Source organism: Aspergillus pseudodeflectus (genome assembly GCF_044049435.1).
Source record: "Aspergillus pseudodeflectus strain CBS 756.74 chromosome Unknown BJX68scaffold_9, whole genome shotgun sequence".
Taxonomy (NCBI): domain Eukaryota; kingdom Fungi; phylum Ascomycota; class Eurotiomycetes; order Eurotiales; family Aspergillaceae; genus Aspergillus; species Aspergillus pseudodeflectus.
In genome coordinates this window covers 75,949-96,765 of record NW_027263785.1, presented here as the reverse complement: position 1 = coordinate 96,765, position 20,817 = coordinate 75,949, and the positions used below count along the sequence as shown (strand labels likewise).

Sequence of the window (20,817 nt, the reverse complement as noted above, 5' to 3'; positions counted from 1 at the left end):
CCCGGTCGAAGCTCAGGATACAGGCGATTTAGAGGGATAAGCAAAAAATAACCGCTACTGGACAAGGTTAGTTCAGGTCTAAGGGGCTGAGAGTACCTAGGTAGACAACTACTCGAGCTTGGCCCCAGTCTTGAGCTGGATGTGGTCAGCGTTCAGGAGATGGATGGATAGTGGGCTACGCCGACCCCTCAAGCATCCATTTCCCAAGAGTAGAATGAGGGGTGTGTCGCCAAGATTCTCGAGAATGCATGGAGAATGCATGGAGAATGCGTAATGGCAACCAAGCAGGAGCAGTCAGTCCAACCACCATACAGCTATTAGGTATCAATGTTATAGAGTTAGACTCTATGCAGCTTCCTTGCCGATTTGGCCAACGGCTGCTGGAATTAACGTTGGCTCTGCACTGGCAATTTGGCAAACGGCTCGGCGAGTCAACAAAGGAACAGAATCCCGGTCACAAAGATTTCGTCACCTCGAGGCGCAGATCGCAGCGTGGCGGCGTTTCGGATTTCTTGTCATTGTTTGCTTCAAAGGGAATGCTTGGCTTTGAGTCGCCTGGGAATATAAGATAATGCCCGACCTAATCCTACTCCCAGTCGACAATTCCCGAGTTCCATCTTAAACAATTAGTCAAGCAACGCATCGTATTTAGGTACGACAATCCACAATGAAGTGCCAGTCACTCCTCACCAGAGCGGCCGCTTTGGGACTTTGTAGGTCTTCCGAAATCTTTTCACATCGTGTGTTCTTTGTTCCCAAAGACTGACCCTGGCAGGTTCTCTCGCATCGGCCCAAATTGATACCTTTTCGCCGGAAAGCCAGAGGGATGTCTACTACAGCATCACAACAGCGTCCTCAAGATCAGGCCCCGTTTTCTTCCAGATTCGCGCTCCCACGACCTTCGAATGGGTCGCACTAGGTCAAGGAACAAGAATGGCCGGCGCAGACATGTTCGTTCTGTACGCGGCATCCTCGCAGAATGTGACCTTCTCCCCACGCTCAGGGACTGGGCATGTCCCGCCGCAGTATAATCCCCAGGCCGACGTTTCCCTCCTCGATGGCAGCGGCATCGAAGATGGCGTGATGACAGCCAACGTGCGCTGCGACTCATGTAACTATTCGCCCAGCTCCTCATGGATATTCGCGTACAAAGGCGGCCCGCCACTCAACTCCGACAGCCTGGAAGCAGACATCGGCTTCCACGATGACTTTGGCGGAACAACCGTTGACTTATCAAGGGCCGTCTCGACCACCGAGAACCCGTTCTTGAACTATGACCCCAGCTCGCCCGCAGACCAGCCCAGCGAGGTCGGCGGAGGCACAAGAGACAACTCGACTATCCTGATCGCCCACGGGTTTGTTATGGCAATCACATTCGTGCTTCTCTTTCCCTCTTTCGGGCTTCTTACTGCCCTGTCGATCCGCAGCATCATCGTCAAGGCGCATGCGCCACTGCAAATCATCGCCTTATTTATGGCAATCGCAGGCACAGGATTAGGAATCAAACTCGCACTAGACAACGACATCTTGGATGACGTCCACGCAGTGCTCGGTCTTCTTGTGGTTGGCCTGCTAGTCCTGTTCCAGCCCGCAATGGGCCTCCTTCAGCACCTCCATTTCCGCCGCACAGGCGGGAAGAGTATCTTCAGTTCCTCCCACCGCTGGCTGGGCCGCGTAATAATCATTGTCGGGGTTCTAAATGGAGGGCTTGGCTTCCGCTTGGCAGGTATCGGCAACCCCAATACACCAAAAAGCGCCGTCATCGCTTACTCGGTGATCGCGGGAGCAATGGGACTGGTCTATGTTGCCGTAAGAGCATTTGTGAGGCGGGGTCACCAGACTGGTCCGAAGAGATCAGTGGGCAATGAGAGTAATAGCCAGCAAATGACTTGAAACGAGGTCTCTGTAGATTGGTACAAATCGAATGTTAGATGATCGGCGTCTTTAGCGAAAGGATCCCACGTAGTAAGCATGCATCTCGTGTCATTGGCCCTGTAGATAATGAGGGACGTGGCCGTGGTGGCTGAGTCGACACAGAAAAGCCACTTTTGCGCTGGGACGATGTTGAAGGAATCTCCACCCTGTAGGAGTACACAGTAGAGTTTAGGGGCCTTGTGGAGAAGCTGCGAAAGATTGAAGTCAGCTAGGCTGCCAGAAATTCCAATCTCATAAGGCAAACCACTGCAACAATCTTGGAGAAACCAATCCCTTGAGTGGAAAACAAACTTTACTACCGGGATTGCTCAGCCTACCCTAACCCCACGCTTCTTGTCATTTGACATAGGACAGTTTCCTCGATGTGGGAAAGCTCAGTAAAGGGGATGCGCACTTTAGGAAGACTTACAAAAGGAGCTAGTAGAAATCACGTCATCGCAAGTGTCATATCCCGGAGTCAAAAGCTACGGAGAGAGTTCGCCTCGTACAACGGTCGACAGTCGCTCAAGATGCCGGTTCACTCTCCATTCTCCCGCTGTCTCTCATTTCTCTGCAAGCTGGATCACCACCTACAGCGACACAGCTCTTTTGAGGCTCCAGAGCATGAATGTCTTCGAGGCAGATTGAGCGATGTCTTCAACAAGACCTGGAATCTTGGTCTCACGTCCTTTGGTGGTTTGGCAGTCCACTTCCAGACACTCCATTCAAAGTTTGTCGAGGGAGAATACGAGCAGGGTGGCTGGCTTGATGAACAGACGGTTGGTTAGGGACGCTATAGGATCCTTGAGTATCAATGCTCATTGGTGTAGTATCAAGAGCTATCCGCTATCTGCCAGGCGCTTCCTGGCCCTGCGAGCACAAAAATGCTCTTCTGCATAGTATTGCTGCATTCTGGTTTTCTCCCTGCAGTACTAGCGTTGGTCCTGTGGTGGTAGGTTGTCCCATGCAACATGGAATCTCGATTGACTCCTAGGCAGTCTTCCAGGGGCTGTCGGCATGTACGCCCTGTCTATCGGTGTACAGAACGTGGATGAGAGACTTCCTGGGCCTGTCTATGCACTTCTTTCTGGCCTAAATGCATCTACCGTGGGAATCGTCGCGTTATCGGCTGCGCAACTTGCAGAAAAGGTGATACGAGACAAGCTCACACGCCTATTGGTTATCTTCGGCGGGTGTGCTGGACTCTGTTATAGTGCGCCGTGGTATTTTCCGGTGTTGATGGTTGCCGGTGGTTTAGTCACTGTGGCATGGGATGGCTGGGTAAGTCGGCTGTTTCGCAGGACAAGAATAACGTGGAGGCATAGAAACGCCTCTCCAGAGAATGCACAGGCCGAGGGTCTCGGATTGGGTGAAGTCGAGCTTCAAGGGCAGTCGACCTATGGTCCGCAGGGCTCTGCCGCTCCAAGTGAGGCAGTCCGCTCGAGGATAGCACGCAAATCCGGTGCGAATCTTCCAGGAGATGAGTTTGAGGCGGAAACAGCAATGCAAATTCAGGCGCAAACGGATAGTTCTCAGGCCTACCTTCATCACATCGTCTCGATTAGAGTGGGCCTTCTGTTATGTGCCTGCTTCTTTGCGTCCTTCGTGGGGGTTATTGTTACTCGAGGAGTACTGAAATCCCCACCACTAGCCCTCGACCTATTCGCCAACATGTACCTGGCAGGTGCAATAATCTTCGGCGGCGGCCCCGTCGTGATCCCCCTTCTGAGCTCATACGTTGTTGATCCAGGGTGGGTTTCTGGTCGTGATTTCTTGATCGGCCTGGCTCTCATACAAGCTTTTCCGGGCCCAAACTTCAACTTTGCCGTCTTTCTTGGTGCACTTGCTATCGGCAACTCAGAGATCCACTCCCTAGTCGGTGCGATTCTCGGAGTTCTTGGGATATATCTGCCCGGGATAGTGCTGGCAGTGTCCGTGCAAAGCTTTTGGAGAGTCCTCCGGCAGAGAAAGTGGGTAGTAGACCTTCTCAGGGGAGTCAATGCCACTGCCATTGGGCTAGTCTTCACAGCTGTCTATAGGCTCTGGGAAGTTGGGTATTTGACTGCTGGGGCTGGAAATGGTCAGAGCCTTGCGAAAGAACCATGGTGGGTAGTCGTTGCCGCTGTGGCATATGCAGAAAATGCCTGGTTTAGAGTACCGCCAGCTTTTGCAATCATCTCAGGAGCCATCCTTGGTCTTGTCCGGTATGGAGTGGTTGGCAGAGATATGCTCTGAAAGTCAAGTGTGAACAAGTGGGCCTAGCACTCTTAGTAGCCGGTTGTTGGTGCTGTGACGTCGTAATAAATTCAAGCTTGTAAGAGTTGGGCTAAACATGATTTCTATAGGTCCAGATACAGTAGGCGTAGTGCGAAATGTGTTCTTCTCAGATGGTTGATTGAGAGTTGCTTCCCAACGGCTAAAGGTGACGTAGCCAAGTTCAAAACTTCGTAAACAAACACACTTCACCACACCACATCTCAACTCAACCTCCCTATCAGACACTCCCACCTACCACAACACCCACCACGGAGAATGATACTCCGGTAAATTACAGACAATGGTATACAACGCGTTAATCCGCACCCACCACATTACCTCGCGAAAGAAAGTATCCGCGCTGAAACAGGCAGCTCACAATCTCAACTGCTTCGTCCTGTTGCGCTCCGGCGGTTGTCCCGGTATCATGTACGTCGAAGCACAAGAGAAAGATGCTGTTGAATCCTGGGTCAATACTGTCCGAGGTTTACGGTATAAGGATTTTCAGCTCGTGAATCGGCCTGCGGCGGCCATGGTGGAGGGGGTAGATGACAAGGGGGGCAGTGCTCCGAATAATGGCGGGCAAAAGGGTAACGCGGAGGGTCAGATTAAGGCCGGGCTGGCGGAAATTGATACCGTGAAGGAGTTCGGAAGTGTGATGGAACAACGAGGGGTTTGGATGTGGTGGAGGAAGGGGATGGGGTATGTGAGCTGAAAGCCCATCGACGTCCTACCTGGAATGGACAATCACAATACCGAGTCGAACGTGGAAGTATAACTGGCCATGCTCTACGAATCCAAGATCACTGAGGAATGCCACACATTAAAGCGAGTTCGATGGCTATATGGCAACGTCGACCTTGTTCCTCCGAGCAGACTCTCAACGGGTCTAGTTCGATTTGCGGGCGCGGCAAGGCTCCTCCTAGGCTCTGATTCTCTGCACTAGGAGTACCAGACTCGCGCTGCTACACGGAAACGTTGAAATCGACAGAGCTCAACCCCCAAGGGGCGAGATGCCAGAGCGGTGGCGGTTGTGCGTAGGTCGTCAGTCGCGGAATCTCTTTTATGGAAAGTTGAGACTAAGGAGCCGGGTATTTATCAGATTCCATCGCCGGGTCCTCTCGCATACGAACCTCCATCACCGGCGCACTCTGATTAATGTGCAACGTTATCGGATATATACAGGCAACGAAACAAATGCCCTGCCTAATGGACTTGCTCCGGACTACCAGGCAGTATTGGTATAGGCTTATTTGCGCCTAACTCATCTCTCGGGGCCGGAACTTCTGGTTCCAGTGGTAACGGAATCAAAGGCCTCTTCTGGGCCTTGGTGATCGAGCACTCTGGGGACCTCAGCCACTCCTCGCCCGTACATGTCTCAAGCGCCCGCTGTAGGGCTTGTTGGTCCGTCCATCCGTTGATGAAATCGCCGTGCAGGCTGTATCCGACGAAATCATTGGTCGCATACACCCAATTCTCGTAATCGGGAAAAGGTGCCGTATTGAAGAGGAATTCCACGAATAATGAAAAGATGGCGATTGGGTGTGACTTCGGACAGACTCCCACGTTATAGTCTCCAATTGCAGGATACGCCATCTGTGGAACGAGGTCAGATTTTGTCGACATCCTCATATTTTGGGGACATACATGACTCTTATGATCTGGACTGTCCAGGTTCTTCCCGTCCCAGCACGAAGGGAAGAATACTTGCGATCTCAACTTCGAGCATGAAGTCCGAGGAAGATGCTTTGTCTCCTTCGATGTCCCATTTTGCTGAAGGCACATGTGCGAGATAGCCCGCTGCGAGAAATCCGAATCATTGTACGTCCTGTGGACAGTCAGCGCCACCTATCCAGTCTCATTAGCGAGTATCTCACATACTCGAGTTTTGGATCCCCAGCAATGACGCGCAGTCCAGCCGGCGGAGCTAATGGATACGATCCCTCCCCGCATGTCGTAGCGCCGATGGTATGATTACATGCTCGATTGAGGTAGTAAATCGCCTAGTGATCACCTCGTTAGCCACAACATCTCATCTATCAGCCACACGCCCACGCGCGTGTCAATCAGTACATACACTCCACTCATACTCAATCATCTCAAAACTACCCTCCCGCGACGCATCTGAAATAGAACTCGCATTCGCATTTGCATGGTAAAGCGCGGGAATCCAATAATTGCTTCTATCGATCGCGACCTCACATGTCGTTTCGTCTGCGCTCCGAGCCGTCTCGGGCCCCATACGCCTCTGGAATGCGGTGCCCCCTGTCACGACGTGCGTGTGGGACGACTGTTGACCCGGTGAAACGATCGGATCTGAGAGTTGCGTGGTTAGAGGGAGGCAGCTGAAGCTGAATTCATCAGTGATTATGAAGTTTGTAGTATTCGTATCTGATGAGATTCCTGTTGCTGCTGCACATGTTTGGGCCAGGAAAGGGGATAGCAGTGTCGTTGTGAGTGAAATCCTACGAGCCCCCATTGTATTTCGCGTTTTGAAGGAGACTGGGTTGTAAAGCTGTAGAGAGATTGGATGACCACCATCATGTCTAAGGTGGATTGTTTTCTCTTATAGCCCTTTTGGTTTGTAGTTTGGGTGTTTACATCGATCAACATAGCTACATGCCTCATCTTCTCCCATCCTACCAATTGTCGTATCTGCCCTTCCGGAGAAGAAATCCCCATCCAGCAAATGGACCGTGTGGAATGTTGGTGGATGAAGGAAATCCGAGATGACCGAAGGTATCTGTTTACACCATTGAGGTACGGTTATTGAAGACCTACTAAGTAGTCTGTAAGTGTTGGTTAGAAGGAGGGATTGATAGCCCAAACAGGAAACCCAGATTTTATTCCCTTGTACACGCCGTACCATAAGTCTATATGCACAAAATCAAACCACCAACGCCTACAGTTATCCAGGGCCAGTAAAGGATGCTACGCTTCCGGCTTGCTATCCACGGGTTCTTCCTTTGGGGAGGAATCGCTTCCAGGAGGCCAGTTGGGAGCAGGGTAACTCAAAAGTTTACAGACATCCTATAACCGCTCATTAGCATGGGGACGTGCTCCTCTAGAAGAATTCTCAGATCGTCTTACCCGCCGTTTAACCCGGAAATCGTCATACAGCTGCATCCAGACTGTTCTATCGCGGCAGCCACTCTCGCGCAGGGTGCCCGGATTATTCTTGCATTTCGGCAGGATATCCCCGAGCATCTGATGCGGCCACATAACCCAGGGTTTCGGCAGGGGCCAATCCGAAAAGTGTACGAATTTAGCCTCTGCGAGAACCTTGTCGGGATCCCAGACTTCGTCCTCGCCTCCGAAGAACGCAGTGTGGTTCTCCGATCGGAACTCGCCTGAAATTAACCCATACTGTCGGTGTGGCAGGACCAGCGCGGAATCCCCGTAGAATTCGTTGAGGAGTTCCATGTCATATTTGACGCGTGCGCTCTCATGCTCGGTTCCGTCGCTGCTGGCTTGGATGCCGAGCGCCGCATCCAGAAGGGTTTTGTATCGACGATATGAAGGTTCGATGACGATGAGGAGGGAGGAGAGAACTTTTCGCTCTGGGAGAAGCCAGTACGCACGGGGCATGGCGACGGGTGTATGCGGAAGGAAGAACAGTTCGTCCATATTCTGGAGAAGGAGGATATCAGAATCGAGATGGATGACCCGCTCGTACTCAATCTCGCCAAAAGCGAGCAGCTTCGAGATGCTCTTCTCCCATGGTTCACCGGGACCTATCAATACAAAAAATTAGCGTCTTGCCTTCGATGGAAAGCAATATCTCACATACCTGCGTCTGGTTTGATCATCTCCACCTCTATCGGTATTAGGAGTGCCTTGTATTTCTCCTGTGCTAACCGCAGCAACTGGCTGTCCCGACGATGGTCGCTCTGCACAATCACGTCCCAATCCTTCGGATAAAATAGAACTCGTTGCGCTCGACTTCCGAGTCGCTCTAGGGCATCAAAGACCATAACTGCATTGCACAGGTACGGGCTAGAGGTCGCATATTGACTATACGCGTAACGAGACCAATCCACCAGGTCGTAATTGATGTGAGGGAGGGCTGGAGAGGGAGGAGATTCTCGTCGGAGAAAGAGGATAAAGAGGACGAATACAAAAATGGTTATCCAGGTCCGGATCCGTCTCAGTTGCCGTTTGACTATCGCAAATATAGGCTCGTCGGGGATATCGAAGAAGTCGGCCTCGGAGGCTCCAGAGCCTTTCCGTGGGTTGCCGGCCATATTTCGCTTAAGTTTTCGACTGTCGATATATCAGAGAAATGGGTGAATGTCCCATTTTTGGTGTTGACGCGTGACGTTTTCTAATAAGAGGACCGTTGACAATGCGCTCCGGACGGACCTGAAGTGCTTTTGGAAGCTTCTTGGCACGTGATCCTCCAGCAGTAGATCCAATCTTAGAACCGCTTTTTCTTTCATAATTCATGCTATTTATACGAGATTGTTCTACCATCAGTAGATCCAATCTTAGAACCGCTTTTTCTTTCATAATTCATGCTATTTATACGAGATTGTTCTATACTACGGGGACCAGCTACTGAGCGCTGTCTAAACGCGCCTTGATCGTCCTCTCATCAAAGGGCCCATTTTCACCAACATAGTTGCGGAGTGCCTCCAGAGTCATGAGTCGCCGCGGCGCTTTCCGTCCAGTCAATAACTCGAACTGCGCAATGGCCTGCTCGGCAACATTGTCAAGTCCGTCTACCAGAACCCATGGACGTCCGGTTTCGCTTCTAAAGCGACGCATCTGGCGGAGCAACGGGGTGTCTAGTGGTTTATATGCGAACTATCCTGGGTTAGTACGGTTGAACGTCAGGCAGATTAGAGACATACCTCTAAAACTACTCCACCGGTTGGGCTTCCCAACCACTGCATCGGCATCTCAAAATTGGCTGGAGGCTCATCTCTGTCCGGGTCCGCGGGGACGCAGGATGCCACCATGCACGGAGGGCAGGCATCCGCCGGCCAGTCGTCTTGCAGTGACCGAAGTACATATACAACTTCGGTCGATCCAACCTGTGAGGCGGCCCATGAGTTGAAGTGACGAGCAACACTCTCCGCGCGAGACAACGTCCGGTTGTAGATGAAAATCTTGCGGCATCCCAGCCGCAGCATCGCATATATCGCGGCACGCGCCATACCACCCGCTCCAATCACTAATGCTGTCGTCTTCATCGGACTAATCGCATTCCGCGGTGATAGATTGCGGCTAATGCATGTCATTATACCAACCCAGTCGGTATTCTCGCCGTACCATCCCAACACCGGACCGGCCAGGTGACGACGGCTAGCTTGCTCTTGGAGCGGAAACATTGTCCCATCTGATCGACCACGTAGCGGCATAATGGTATTGATCGCTCCAATAGCTTCAGCATGGCGACTCTTTGCAGCGAGCTTCTGAAAAACCTGCACCCTCCAGGGCTGTACAACACTGGCGCCTCCAAAGTGCGAATCCCGGCCCAGCCGGTCTAGGGCTGCGAGTGTTGGTTTTTCAGGAATACTGTAGGTGTGCTCCATGCCACAGTGGCGAAAGGCGGCGTTGTACATTGCGGGAGACAAACTGTACGCTACGCTGCCACCAAGAATATAGAATTGCAACGGATCTAACACGTAGCTCTGGAACAGGGCCTGAACTGCGTCACAGGAAGTAATCTGAGGGTCCCGTTCATTTCTGGGGAGGCGGTCGATACCGGAATGAGAGACAGGGGTGAGAATCGAGTTGAACACCTGAGACGTACGCCCAAGACTTCCAATGTTGTAGGCTATAATAGGCGGATGGCTACCAGGCAACGAATCGATTTTAGCAGTGAACTTGGCGATTGCTGCATTATCCTCGCGCTCAGTTGCTACACGGAGAATTCGAACTAGCTGGCACTCGAGGCATGCCGCATCTAGGTAACTCGATAGACACTCCTCATCATCCCAAGTTACCGCGGATGATGGCTCGAAAATGCGCTGACCGATAATCTTCGTTGTGCCCCGGTTTCGGATAGCCTCGGTGATAAAAGCATGATCCTGATCCAGATCCATAACCAAGTACTCCACAGCGAGCCTCAACCCATGCTCCACGATTTCCGAATACGCTTTGGTCGTTTTTATTGCCCGAGAATCGATGGACAAGATGATAGGCGTGTGTGTGTTCCTCCTGAGCACGGATACTTGCTTGCTGACTGTCATCGCCATCTCTGGGCTCCAATGGTCGACACAGAGCTCGATGGCATCACCACCAGACTCAAGTTCGGACAACTTGACTCTGTTGTCAAGCAAATCGGACGAGCGTACGAAGATAGCATAAGTGTAAGACCGTAGCTCAGGAGGAGTTTCCAAGAGGACAAAGGGGGAATCGTAGCTGGAATGGCCGACATCGGTGCCCGTCACAAATCGGACAAATCGCGTGAAGTCTTCTTTTGCCTCTTTCAGCTTGAAAGAGTAGCCCATTGATCGCCGATCCTGTGTTTCCTCATCGAGCTGTGCGGATGAGCTCGAGCGGTCCTCGATGTTATAGTATTCGAAATTAGAGCAGGTGCGGTGGAGTGCATCACCATCACCGAGCAACTTGACTGCCTGATCCTCCAGGCCTAGTAGACTCTGTATTCGATGCATGTCGCGAACTATATGCACGACCGGGTTCGTCTCGCGATAGCGCCTTAGGTGTTCCTGGATCGGTCGAGTCAAGCTCCCCAGCCCGCATTCGATAACGCATCCTGAGCGGTGGTTGTCCAACATCTTCTTGAGGACTTCAATGTCACGCTGCTGAAATTCCTGACTTCCGTGTTGTTTCAAGTACTCATGGCGCGAAAGTCCGGTAACCTCCTTGAAGTAGTGATCCTCCGTGATAAAGCGTCGCTTCAACGCAGTCGCCGCGACGAAGCCTAACGACCGTTTCCCACATCCGCGGATCCCAATCAAGACGAGGGAGGCCTCGGGGTCAACCTTTCGGTATACATCGATGCCGGAACGGTGAGGCATCCTGGTATAGATACCAGGAGGCCGACAGATTTTCTTCCTGGGAGGGGAAGCTTGCCGATTCGCGTAGTCAGCCACGGTGAATGATTGCTTTGGGAGTCGATCTCGGTATCGCGAAGCAAAGAATTATGTGTCAAGCTTCATCGCTAATATGTCCATAGCCTGAAAGAACTGTCGATAGAAAGGAAGGGATTGCGACGAGGATAATGGTGTTGGAGGGAGGGGGCGGTAGGGCAGGTCGCAGCTGTCATGCTGCAGAGGTGGTCGCAAAGCGGAAAGGCGCTTTGGAAGACATGGGGAAGAGCATATAACCCCAGACAGAGTGGGCAAGGCGTTGATCGTTTTCGGCTGGCGACCAGGCTGGTGGACTGGTCTGGGAGGGGCCAAGCTTGGATCGCTGCTGTGGGAGAACCGCCTTTGCTGGGAATTGTTCCACGCACTAGTTGACTACACACACATCTCTATGACCCAACTTATGCAGAGAATGCCTTGTATAAATATCCATTAGCTCTGTACAGTCTTCTTTGATACTTATATATCTGTCCCTAACCAGGCTATTTCAAGTTTGAAATAGGCTCTTATCAAGTTGCATTAAGCGTATGCTAACCAGTCCTAAGCTACGATACTTCCCCTAGCCACTATAAGCCCTCTAAGTGTAAGAGAATATGCCCTGTTTTATGGTACTTCACAGGCTTGCAAATTTGGCTTAGAGGGACGTGAGTTTAGTCAACTGTGTCAGTGTTGAAACTCCACCTTTTGTCCGGAAAATGTCATTACCGCCGCAACTCTTTCGAGTTCCGAGTGTGGTTCACTGACCTGTCGAACAACGCCATGCCACTCTCACCCGAGATCTGACTACCGACTCGGGATGCCGATTATCCTCTTAGTAAGATGAACATGCGTCCAAAAGCCCATGGAGTTTTCCGTGTTGAATGTTTTTACTTCAGTGATAGGGTCGTTTGGCAAAGTTATATCCTTGACAGCATACAAATGCCCCTGACTGAGCCCTGCCTTCAGTGATGTGTGGGATCGAGTCTGGACTCTAGAATCTGGACTGCACTGCTCCGTCGAAAGGGACATGGAGTTTGAGTTTCGGAGTATCTTCGTCCGAAATGAGGAGAAACCACCGAAAATCGGCGGTTTGGGCCTTTGAATTCCGCGGCTGATGATTCGCAGCAATTATTATCATGTTATCGGAGTGTTCCAGGAGTTTTTCCCCCGGAATCAACCCGAAGATGGAGCAAGTGCCGGGGAGAATCCAGGTGCAATGCTGGAGTTTCCAAAGCAGTATGAGCTCTTTTTGAGTCAGTAAATACGAGGTAGGATATGAGATTTCTTTGAATCAAAATGCTTGCACGGAGTACCCCGTTGTCAACTCCCACATAATTATTCTCAAGCGTGGAACCTGTTCTGCGGATTGTGGAGAGCAAGTAATAATGTGGGGTCCAGGAAAGTCATCCGACGCCGACGGAATTATTCTCTTGTCACAGCATCTGCCGTCCCAGCTTCCCCCTCTGCCTGACTCGGGATGGGCCTAGGCTTCGAGCCAATATCCTCCAGCTGTGCACTGATGTCTGATGGGCGAACGAGGTTTGTCATTATTGGGCCGTTTACTTCAGCGCTCAGTTGCATATCCTGAGTTGCGTAATTTCACCTATTTTTCCGGTTGTATCCAAGGACAGTTCTGAGTTCTCTCTGCTCTTCTTTTCAGTCTCTTCATGACTTTTCTGAAATGAACCACTGCTCTCGCGCAACCTATCTTCTCGCAGCCCAATATATCTGCATTTGCTCGTGAATTGCGACCAGTTTCTCCATCAGCCAGGCCTGAATGGCTTCTCCCTCCTTTAGCAAGTAAATCCCTCAATGGAAGAGGCTTCAGATCCCAAAGCGCCTCGGCGCAAAAGGGTCTCTAGAGCCTGCGATAGGTGTCGAAGCAAAAAGGTGAGTTACTGTGTGTCTTTTCAGGTACTGCCAGTTAAAGCTGATTTCAGAGTCGTTTACCAGGACAAATGCGACGGCGTCCGTCCTTCCTGCTCCGCCTGTCTGGCTTCCGGCCAGACGTGCTCCTACGACCCTCATGCCAAAAAACGTGGCTTGCCTGAAGGATATGTTCGTGGCCTAGAGAAGCTCTGGGCCCTCGCCATATGCAACATCGATGGCTTCGAGGACACTATGCTTTCGCTCCTTGGCACGACAGCCGAGTCGACCGGCCGGAGGAAGAGGCTCATGGCCCTCTGGGGCGATGATGGAGCGTCGGAAACACTGCATGAGTCCTGGAAGACATGTCGCCTCTACCACGCACTCGAAAAGATGTTATCATCTAACTCAGAGTCTTCAAGCCCCAACGGTTCGGGGAAACGCTCGCGAGACGAATACAACCGGCTTTCGAGTGATCCAGGCAACGAGTGGGGGTTTCGTATAGATCGAAGCTCGACCCCCTTGTCGCAAGATGCGCCGCGTGTGGTCGAACCTACTACGCCTCTCACGAAACGGCCGCGATTATCCATGTCAGCGGACAGCCAACAACCCCCTGTAACTGCATCCAGCAGCGCGCAACCGCTGCAAATCCCGCCTCAAACCTCTCAAATATTGGATACGTACTTTGCCACGACGCACTCCTGGTTTCCAATTGTTGCTAAACACAACATCCTGCGTGCCTCTTATCTCTACGCAAATTCGCCCACGGTATCCATTGCAAGACTTTCACCAGGGTCTGGCGATCATGCTGCGTTGTGGGCCCTCCTTAGTTACACGATTTCCGTGTCCCCCTTTGGCTCGCAGGACGAGCCATCAAGGGTTATATCGAAAGCAAGAGACTACTACGCCATTGCTCGAAGTCTGGTGCCTTCGGAAACGGAGCACTACGAACTCGGGCATGTGCAAGCACTACTTCTGTTGACACTTGTCAACATTGGCTTCGAGGACTGGACTGCTGCTTGGATGCTCAGCGGCCAGGCAGTCCGCATGGTCATCTCTATGGATATATGCGCACTTACCGACACCCGCAGGTCAGATGAGATGAGGCAGGCAAAGGCAGTTTATCTGGGTTGCTTTGTTGTCGACTCTCTATTATCGTTCCGACTATCACGAAGGCCCAGCATGCATCCACGAGATTTAATGACTGTTGGCTTGTTAGAAGAAGATGGCTTGGAGGAATGGAACTCTTGGGCCGACGTGCTGCCTCCAACCCGCGGCTCCCAGGGCAAGAATCCGCCCCGTCGAGGGCCCTTACTAGCCCTCAGCTGTTTCAATCGTCTAGTCGAATTGGCCAGCGTACTGAACAAGATTGCTCGTGACTCTGTTTCAGGGCCCAATGCTCATCTATTCGCGCAACAGTTGGTTTCGGAGCTCAAACAATGGGATGATCGTTTGCCATTGGGCTGCCGACTCATTGGTCCTGAGAGCATATACCCAGAACGGCACTCTGCGTTGCTACCACATCAAACATACTTGGGTCTGACATATGTCGCTACGCTCTTATGGCTATACCTCCGAATCGCTCCTCAGGAACTCGGCCTACACCGATCCCACCGGCCCGCCACCGAGGGAGCAAAGAAACTCCTCTACCGAGCTCTCCCTATGATCTCTCAACACCTCGATAACTTTAATATCTGCAGCCTGCCTCCTATATTCGAACTATCTCTACGTACCATCGCCGAGCAGGCGTTCACCCTCCGAAACAAAATCGAAAGCGACCTATTTCCCTTTGGACGGTGGGCCGAAGCCCTCGTCCAGCGAACAACCGATTTAAGCGCAACATGGCCTGTCTATCGCACTTTGACAACCAACATCGAGCAGTGGTACCGCTCTCGCAGTTTCTCCGGATCTCCTTCCCAAAATACTGCCAATCTCCCTACAAGAGGAATGAACAAGCCTCCAAACTACAGTCCTTTCCAGCAAAACAGCGTCCTGTCCATGACAGCAACCGAGCATCGCGGACTCAATGGCGATACTTCGACCCAAGTCCATGATAGAATAAATTCATCAGAAGCACCTGTACCTGATACCGATTTCACCTCGTCCATCATGGGTATCACCATCCCAGTCGACGGGCAATACATGACCCCCAAGGACACATTTATGGAGAACACCGATAATACACCCTTCCAACCGCCCCATATGGACAGACTCCCGTCGTCCATGATGGACAAATCAGACCCGGCAGCTGATCTAGACGCAATGCTTCCGCCACCCTCCTCCAATCGACACCCTCCAACACCAGAGTCCTCCGCGTCAAACTCCATAATGATGCCAGTAGCATCAACATCTGCCGCAGCCGACAACATCACATCACAAATCCAATCCTCAGACAACCCCAGTCTCGATGCCATCTTCAAGGACCTAGCGTACCTCGATACAACGGAATGGGCGAACAGCCGCGAAGCAGGGCTCAAGGACTTTGGGTTCATTGACGATTCTACGTTCCAGGCCTTTTGTCATGACCCCGACCGTCTTGCGGGCTCGCAGCCGCTAGTACATCCGCCCTCGATCGCGGATATCTGGCCGCCGCCGGGCTTCTTCCCGGAGACGTTCCAGGACTCTACGGAGGCGATGGAGACTTAGTATTGTGGCTTATCGTATATATCTTTTTTTGGGTCCTTGCGTTGGTTGTTATGATACCCACTTGCGAGAGTTGGAGATCGGAGTTGTTCTCGAGAACATGTCCATATTGTGTACTTCGCGGTCTGACTAAGAAATACAAGTAACTATAAGTGTCGGCTAATGTTTCAGTAGTACATTTCCTGAACTCATTGTTGAAACATTCAACAGCTCCCCTCATCTGCTCAAGCAATCTAGCCAACGTTCCGAAAGTGATCCAACATGTGCATGTATGCTGCCTCTATCCTATGGTTATGTGGTGACGTATCCTACCTTGGAACATTTTGGTGCGTTCTTCAAGAGCGCTTTGACGCGAGACGTCATCCATCCTGAGCTGTATCCTAGTCGACGGATGCCTCCGACAACTCTAGTAGATGTCAAACATCCTTTGCCAGAGAAGGAGAACTGGAGACAGTCGGTTATCAGAGAGCATTTCCGTGCACAGCCGTCAAAAGTCGCTGGCAAATCGCTGTGACTCGATTCCGACTCATTGTCCGAGGAAAAATTGTCCCAGTTGTCCTTTTCCGATGTAATTGCATCGTAAGCATACCACTGAAAGACATCCCTGTGCAGCAGGACGGAATCCCTCTTCTCCAGGGAGCAAGTCAGTATTCTGGCACAGTATATCGAGACCATCAAGCAACTTACGAGTCTGAACCACTGCTGCTCAAAAAGCCACATATCCTGAATGTCCTGGGGAGACATGTGATGATATGAAACGACAGGATAGCACCACGGATTGCAGCCATTCACCATAGCGAAGAACCCAAACTCCCATACGCGTACCGGCACCAGCAGTGGCCACGAATGCACAAGTGGCACACCTGTGTCTTTGATTACCATACCAAGAACGTGGTCTCCTGCCCAGTCACCCGCAGTCAGGCGTTCAATATTCGTAAAGTTGTCGGCGCGGTACTGAGACACCAGCTGCATGGCAGGGTTCGAGAGCACTATTCCAGCGCCACCATAGGCGAAGACTTCACCCCCCATCTGCATCGGAGCACCAAGGTAAAGAGGCTTCTCCGCGTCGAGCCGTGACAGCCACTGGACCATGTTCCGCCAGATGACATAGGAATCCGCCTCGATGAAGACATACCACTGTGCGTCGCCCTTGACGAGGAGCGCCTCGTCTATCATTGGCAAAAACTTCCACTTATCGAGCTTCCACCCTGGATTCCCAGGTTTTCCGTATGGCCCATTCTCATCATCCGCCCAGTCACCCGGCGTGAGACCCTCCCGACCATAAACCCGCAGCCGGTTGTATATTCCAAAATCAGGATTCGTCTGTCTCGTTTCCTCACTAACACTGCCCAGGGTATCCCGTGTACGAACTCCGGCAACGTCTTCTTCATAATCTGAGAATATGGCATAGTGTGGTGCACACCGGAGGGTGGTGTCGAGGTGTATAGGGACCTTTTCGAGAGCTTCTGTAGCGCCAGTTTTCAGGATAACGAGTATCTTGTCCATTCCATCAAAGTGTGCACATCCGGTGGCATTCGTTTCGCCGGAATCAGAGACAATGCTTGCTGTTCGCCATTGCGTGATATCATGCTCCTCTCGGTGAGAGACCCAGTTCATGCGAGTGACGAAATACACCACGGCCACACCCAGCACGGTGAGAACTACAGACAGCCAGTAGCGTAAGCATCGGCGTGGAAACTGTATAGAAGGCATGGCTGCAACCACCAAGCAATGGTATCAAAGTAAAAAAGCTCCTTTGATAAATCTACATGTCGATACTAGCACAACGTAGTCGACTTGAAGGGTAAGCGCGACCAGGGTTGAGGGAGCATATGAACTGACTATGAAGGTATGAGCATGAACCAGGGAGCTAGAGCGGAAGATACACGTGGGTTTCATGATATAACTTTCGGATTTTCTAGTCACCAAAAAAAGGGCTCGCAATGGAACCTAACGTATCTCCAACGCTCACTGACAAAGCACAATGCAGATACAACTCCAGAGCCCGCAGGCTCAACGAAACCAGATTGCCTCCCATTAGATAGACCCGACTATAATAAGCATATACCCTCAAACGCCTGACATGCAATATATGCATCGTTGACCCATTAATTATAAGTTCGTAGGCATGGCGCCGTCATGCAATGCTGGAGAGAAGTTCATCCCCGCCAGCCAACGTTCCAAATAACATGTGCGATATCCCTTGCGGTGTTGACAGTATCCACCATTCTGTCAAAGAGAACATCGGCATTGGACGGAGTTCCGTCTTCATTAGATAATAATCCCAGAGACGCAAGATAGAAATTCTGGGCGGCCTCGTCTTCCTCCGCAGGATCCACAAACCAGGAACGGTTTGAAGAGTTCTCATCTTGCGGCAGGTTCCAGTCACTGTCGGATGCAAGAGTTTCTGCAGCTGGGGTACTGCCCGAAGACCATTGGGATTGTCGCAGAGCTTCCACCAGGGAAGACCTGGGTCCAGAAAAATACTTTGCCCAGGACCAACGACTGGCAATCGAGGAAGGCTGAGGCTCGGGTGTATCGGAGCGGTATTTGAGCGTCGTCGGAGGGAGGGGAGCAATTGTCTTGTTTTCACCGTTGGAGCCCCCTCGTGGCGTCGAACTTCCACTGGGGGACGTAGGTTTCACCATTACAGAATCATCCCAGCACGAGTCGCCCCCAAACTCTAACCACTCTTCCTCTTCCTCCTCTTTTGCCTCCACGGCAATACACTGTAAGACTTCTTTATTGAAGTGAATGTGCCGCTTATCGCTCGGGGAGGCAGCACCAGAAGGCGAAGTGGTGGAAGCGAATCGAGCGCGAGGGGTGTCAAACCCCCGTGCGAATGACTGGCTCGTAATCTTCTCAAACGCTGCCAGTTGTGCATTGAATCCTGGGCGACTTCGAGCATGCTCTGCCTCTTGTGCCTTTAGGATAGCCCCGGCGTGCTGTAAGAGAGTGTGCTGGGAGAGCGAGCGTTGCAGGATAGCCTCAGACGCAGTCCGCTTCTTGAGAATGGACTTTCGGTCATGGCAAAGAGGCGATTCGGAACAGCTCGGTGGAGGAGAGATATTTGAGACCTCCCGTGTATGAGAGGCTATAAGCGGACCGTACAACCAGGTTACGTCGCAATCTTTGAGCCTAGCATATTGTCAGCAAAGAAAAACTCTCATACTGGAGGCAAATGTGTATCCTTACCAATTGAGCGCCTCTGGAGAGATTGTGCCAATACTCCCTTTTAGCTTTGCCCAAGTTCGCCATGAGGCATTCTCCAGTCTCAGGCTGTTCTCATATACACCTCTGCGAGCAACGATATGACGCCATGATGTCCAGATGTCCTCCTCCTTCCATTCATGTGAGAGGTAGTCGACGTGTCTCGATGGCTCTTCCTCTAGCGAACTATCATCGGCGGCCGGAATTCGTGAGCCCGGACGATGCGAGTCTACTGGCGATTGCACGGGTGGCTCGATAACAGGCTCAGTAGGAGTATCTGGCTCCTCATCGAAGAATGCACTGTCATACGATGGCAGCAACAACTCGTCTTGATCATCAGGTTCTGGGAATGATATGGAGCTTGTGGGAGTAGGCGGGAGATTTTGGAAGGCGTTTGGTGGGAGGTTCGGAGATGGAGGCGTGGAAGAAGCTGCGGAGGATGCAATAGGACTTGGGTAGTCGGACGGATAAGTAGGAGGGATGGTTTTGTTCATCGCATCCTGGGGATTCTCCAGGAAATATCTTTGCGGAATGGGCCGCCGCACAGGGTCTGGGGAGAAGGACGAACGGCTTTCCGTCGGAGCCGGTAGCACAGCGGTCATCTTCGACGAGATATCTTATTCATCTATGCCGAATAATCGGAAAATACTCTCGCTGACGGCGTGTTGGGAGAAAATGTGCGGGAGGTAATCAAGGCAAGGGGTAGGCGAGCTGCAGGAGGCGAGCGGCGAGCAAGAGATTGTGGGAACCTTATAGTGTTTGAGCGTCGGAAGGGATCGATGCGATGGCAGGGTAAGGAGGACAGCACGGCTCCAGGCCAGAAAGATGCCGAAGGTTTTATAAACGAAATTCCCTTTCCGGCTGGGCGGATGGCAGGTTCTAGACGAAATCTGCGACGCGAAAAGAATTATGGGGGATAGCCTGCGCTAGAGGCCGGAGAGGGATGGGCGGGTGGAGATCGACCACGGATTAGCTTTTTTCTTTCTCGAGAGCACAGACGCCGGGAAAGGAAGGAGAGCAGAGAAGCGAGAATGCGAGCATGCGAGATGGCCCGTCTTATCCTAGCAAAAGTTCCATGTAGATACAGTGCAGGAGATAAAGGAGCCAGTCCCGGAAGGTCGGATGATCGACCTGATATGGTGTTGTTACAACTTGTTTGTGGAGGTGGATAAGGACGCTCGAGCTCCGTTGCCACTAGTGCCCAGGGCCTAAAACGTATTAATGATGTTGGTGGGGGAGTCTCATTGGCGCGCAGCACACCTGCATCGAGTGAACTGCCCAGGCCTTGAGCTCCAGATTCCAGAACCCAGATGCAGACACGAGTCTTGATCCAAGAACGGAATTCCGAATGGTTTCGAATCTGCTATTTATCAGACATCACTAGCCGAGCAGACGTCAGCTAACGCCATCACCATGGGTGCTTGCTGTGTGCGGAGCTTTCCAAATATGCGGCTTTGGATCCCCGCCTCTCGTTGGCGTTCTCCTTCCCTGTTGATTCCCTGATCCTTTGTTCTTCGAAACCTTCCCCTCTTCTCAACGCTTGGTGCTGGTCCCACAGTGTGTGGTGGTCTGTCTGGTCGGCGGGAGTCCAGATCTCCGTCCGTGAGAAGACCAATAACGATGCCCACACGGGCTTGTTGCTCAACAATCATAAAGTCTATTACTCGATGGCTTCTTCCTGACAGGTTGAACGACATTCGAACAACCTTTGAGCGACCCTCGAAGTTCCGCTGTTTCCTACGAGATAAAAGTCACTTCGGGATAAGTCGGAGTCGGTTCCAACAAGTGGCGACCTCATCAGGATATCAGTTTTACGCAACATTGAATCTTTCCTCTCAGGTCCCTTGCGACGCCCAATGCACGGACGTTGATTTTCCACATCATCATGCAG

At 51.7% G+C, this 20,817-nt stretch overlaps 9 protein-coding genes across 9 annotated transcripts; 4 read left to right on the top strand and 5 right to left on the bottom strand.

The window, feature by feature from the left end:
* Positions 1–667: 667 nt before the first annotated feature.
* Positions 668–1,893, top strand: BJX68DRAFT_263915 (cytochrome and DOMON domain-containing protein; the record flags this gene model as incomplete). The annotated part of the gene is made up of 2 exons (XM_071044803.1): positions 668–713; positions 776–1,893. The coding sequence occupies 2 exons, from the start codon at positions 668–670 to the stop codon at positions 1,891–1,893; spliced, it is 1,164 nt and encodes a 387-aa protein (XP_070901964.1).
* Positions 1,894–2,444: 551 nt separating this feature from the next.
* Positions 2,445–4,149, top strand: BJX68DRAFT_253540 (putative chromate ion transporter; the record flags this gene model as incomplete). Its single annotated transcript, XM_071042728.1, has 3 exons — positions 2,445–2,693; positions 2,745–2,866; positions 2,913–4,149. 3 exons carry the CDS (start codon positions 2,445–2,447, stop codon positions 4,147–4,149), a joined length of 1,608 nt encoding a protein of 535 aa, XP_070901963.1.
* Positions 4,150–4,374: 225 nt separating this feature from the next.
* Positions 4,375–5,131, top strand: BJX68DRAFT_216125 (uncharacterized protein). Its single transcript, XM_071037812.1, has one exon. The coding sequence runs from the start codon at positions 4,472–4,474 to the stop codon at positions 4,883–4,885; it is 414 nt and encodes a 137-aa protein (XP_070901962.1). The 5' UTR covers positions 4,375–4,471; the 3' UTR covers positions 4,886–5,131.
* Positions 5,132–5,376: 245 nt separating this feature from the next.
* On the bottom strand, positions 5,377–6,649 carry BJX68DRAFT_263912 (DUF1996 domain-containing protein; the record flags this gene model as incomplete). Its single annotated transcript, XM_071044802.1, has 4 exons — positions 5,377–5,766; positions 5,818–5,998; positions 6,052–6,173; positions 6,248–6,649. 4 exons carry the CDS (start codon positions 6,647–6,649, stop codon positions 5,377–5,379), a joined length of 1,095 nt encoding a protein of 364 aa, XP_070901961.1.
* Positions 6,650–6,910: 261 nt separating this feature from the next.
* On the bottom strand, positions 6,911–8,500 carry BJX68DRAFT_230762 (nucleotide-diphospho-sugar transferase). The gene is made up of 3 exons (XM_071039255.1): positions 7,961–8,500; positions 7,261–7,904; positions 6,911–7,200 (listed from the first exon to the last, which is right to left on the bottom strand). The coding sequence occupies exons 1-3, from the start codon at positions 8,412–8,414 to the stop codon at positions 7,102–7,104; spliced, it is 1,197 nt and encodes a 398-aa protein (XP_070901960.1). The 5' UTR covers positions 8,415–8,500; the 3' UTR covers positions 6,911–7,101.
* Positions 8,501–8,650: 150 nt separating this feature from the next.
* BJX68DRAFT_230760 (repressor protein) lies at positions 8,651–11,518 on the bottom strand. Its single transcript, XM_071039254.1, has 2 exons — positions 9,024–11,518; positions 8,651–8,976 (listed from the first exon to the last, which is right to left on the bottom strand). Exons 1-2 carry the CDS (start codon positions 11,157–11,159, stop codon positions 8,725–8,727), a joined length of 2,388 nt encoding a protein of 795 aa, XP_070901959.1. The 5' UTR covers positions 11,160–11,518; the 3' UTR covers positions 8,651–8,724.
* Positions 11,519–12,410: 892 nt separating this feature from the next.
* On the top strand, positions 12,411–15,863 carry BJX68DRAFT_216102 (putative C6 transcription factor). Its single transcript, XM_071037811.1, has 3 exons — positions 12,411–12,475; positions 12,611–13,097; positions 13,161–15,863. The coding sequence occupies exons 2-3, from the start codon at positions 13,020–13,022 to the stop codon at positions 15,717–15,719; spliced, it is 2,637 nt and encodes an 878-aa protein (XP_070901958.1). The 5' UTR covers positions 12,411–12,475; positions 12,611–13,019; the 3' UTR covers positions 15,720–15,863.
* Positions 15,864–16,007: 144 nt separating this feature from the next.
* BJX68DRAFT_253535 (uncharacterized protein) lies at positions 16,008–17,333 on the bottom strand (the record flags this gene model as incomplete). Its single annotated transcript, XM_071042727.1, has 2 exons — positions 16,008–16,346; positions 16,404–17,333. The coding sequence occupies 2 exons, from the start codon at positions 17,331–17,333 to the stop codon at positions 16,008–16,010; spliced, it is 1,269 nt and encodes a 422-aa protein (XP_070901957.1).
* A 412-nt stretch (positions 17,334–17,745) lies between these two features.
* On the bottom strand, positions 17,746–20,239 carry BJX68DRAFT_216090 (protein phosphatase regulator REG1). Its single transcript, XM_071037810.1, has 2 exons — positions 18,912–20,239; positions 17,746–18,854 (listed from the first exon to the last, which is right to left on the bottom strand). The coding sequence occupies exons 1-2, from the start codon at positions 19,526–19,528 to the stop codon at positions 17,876–17,878; spliced, it is 1,596 nt and encodes a 531-aa protein (XP_070901956.1). The 5' UTR covers positions 19,529–20,239; the 3' UTR covers positions 17,746–17,875.
* Positions 20,240–20,817: the final 578 nt, after the last annotated feature.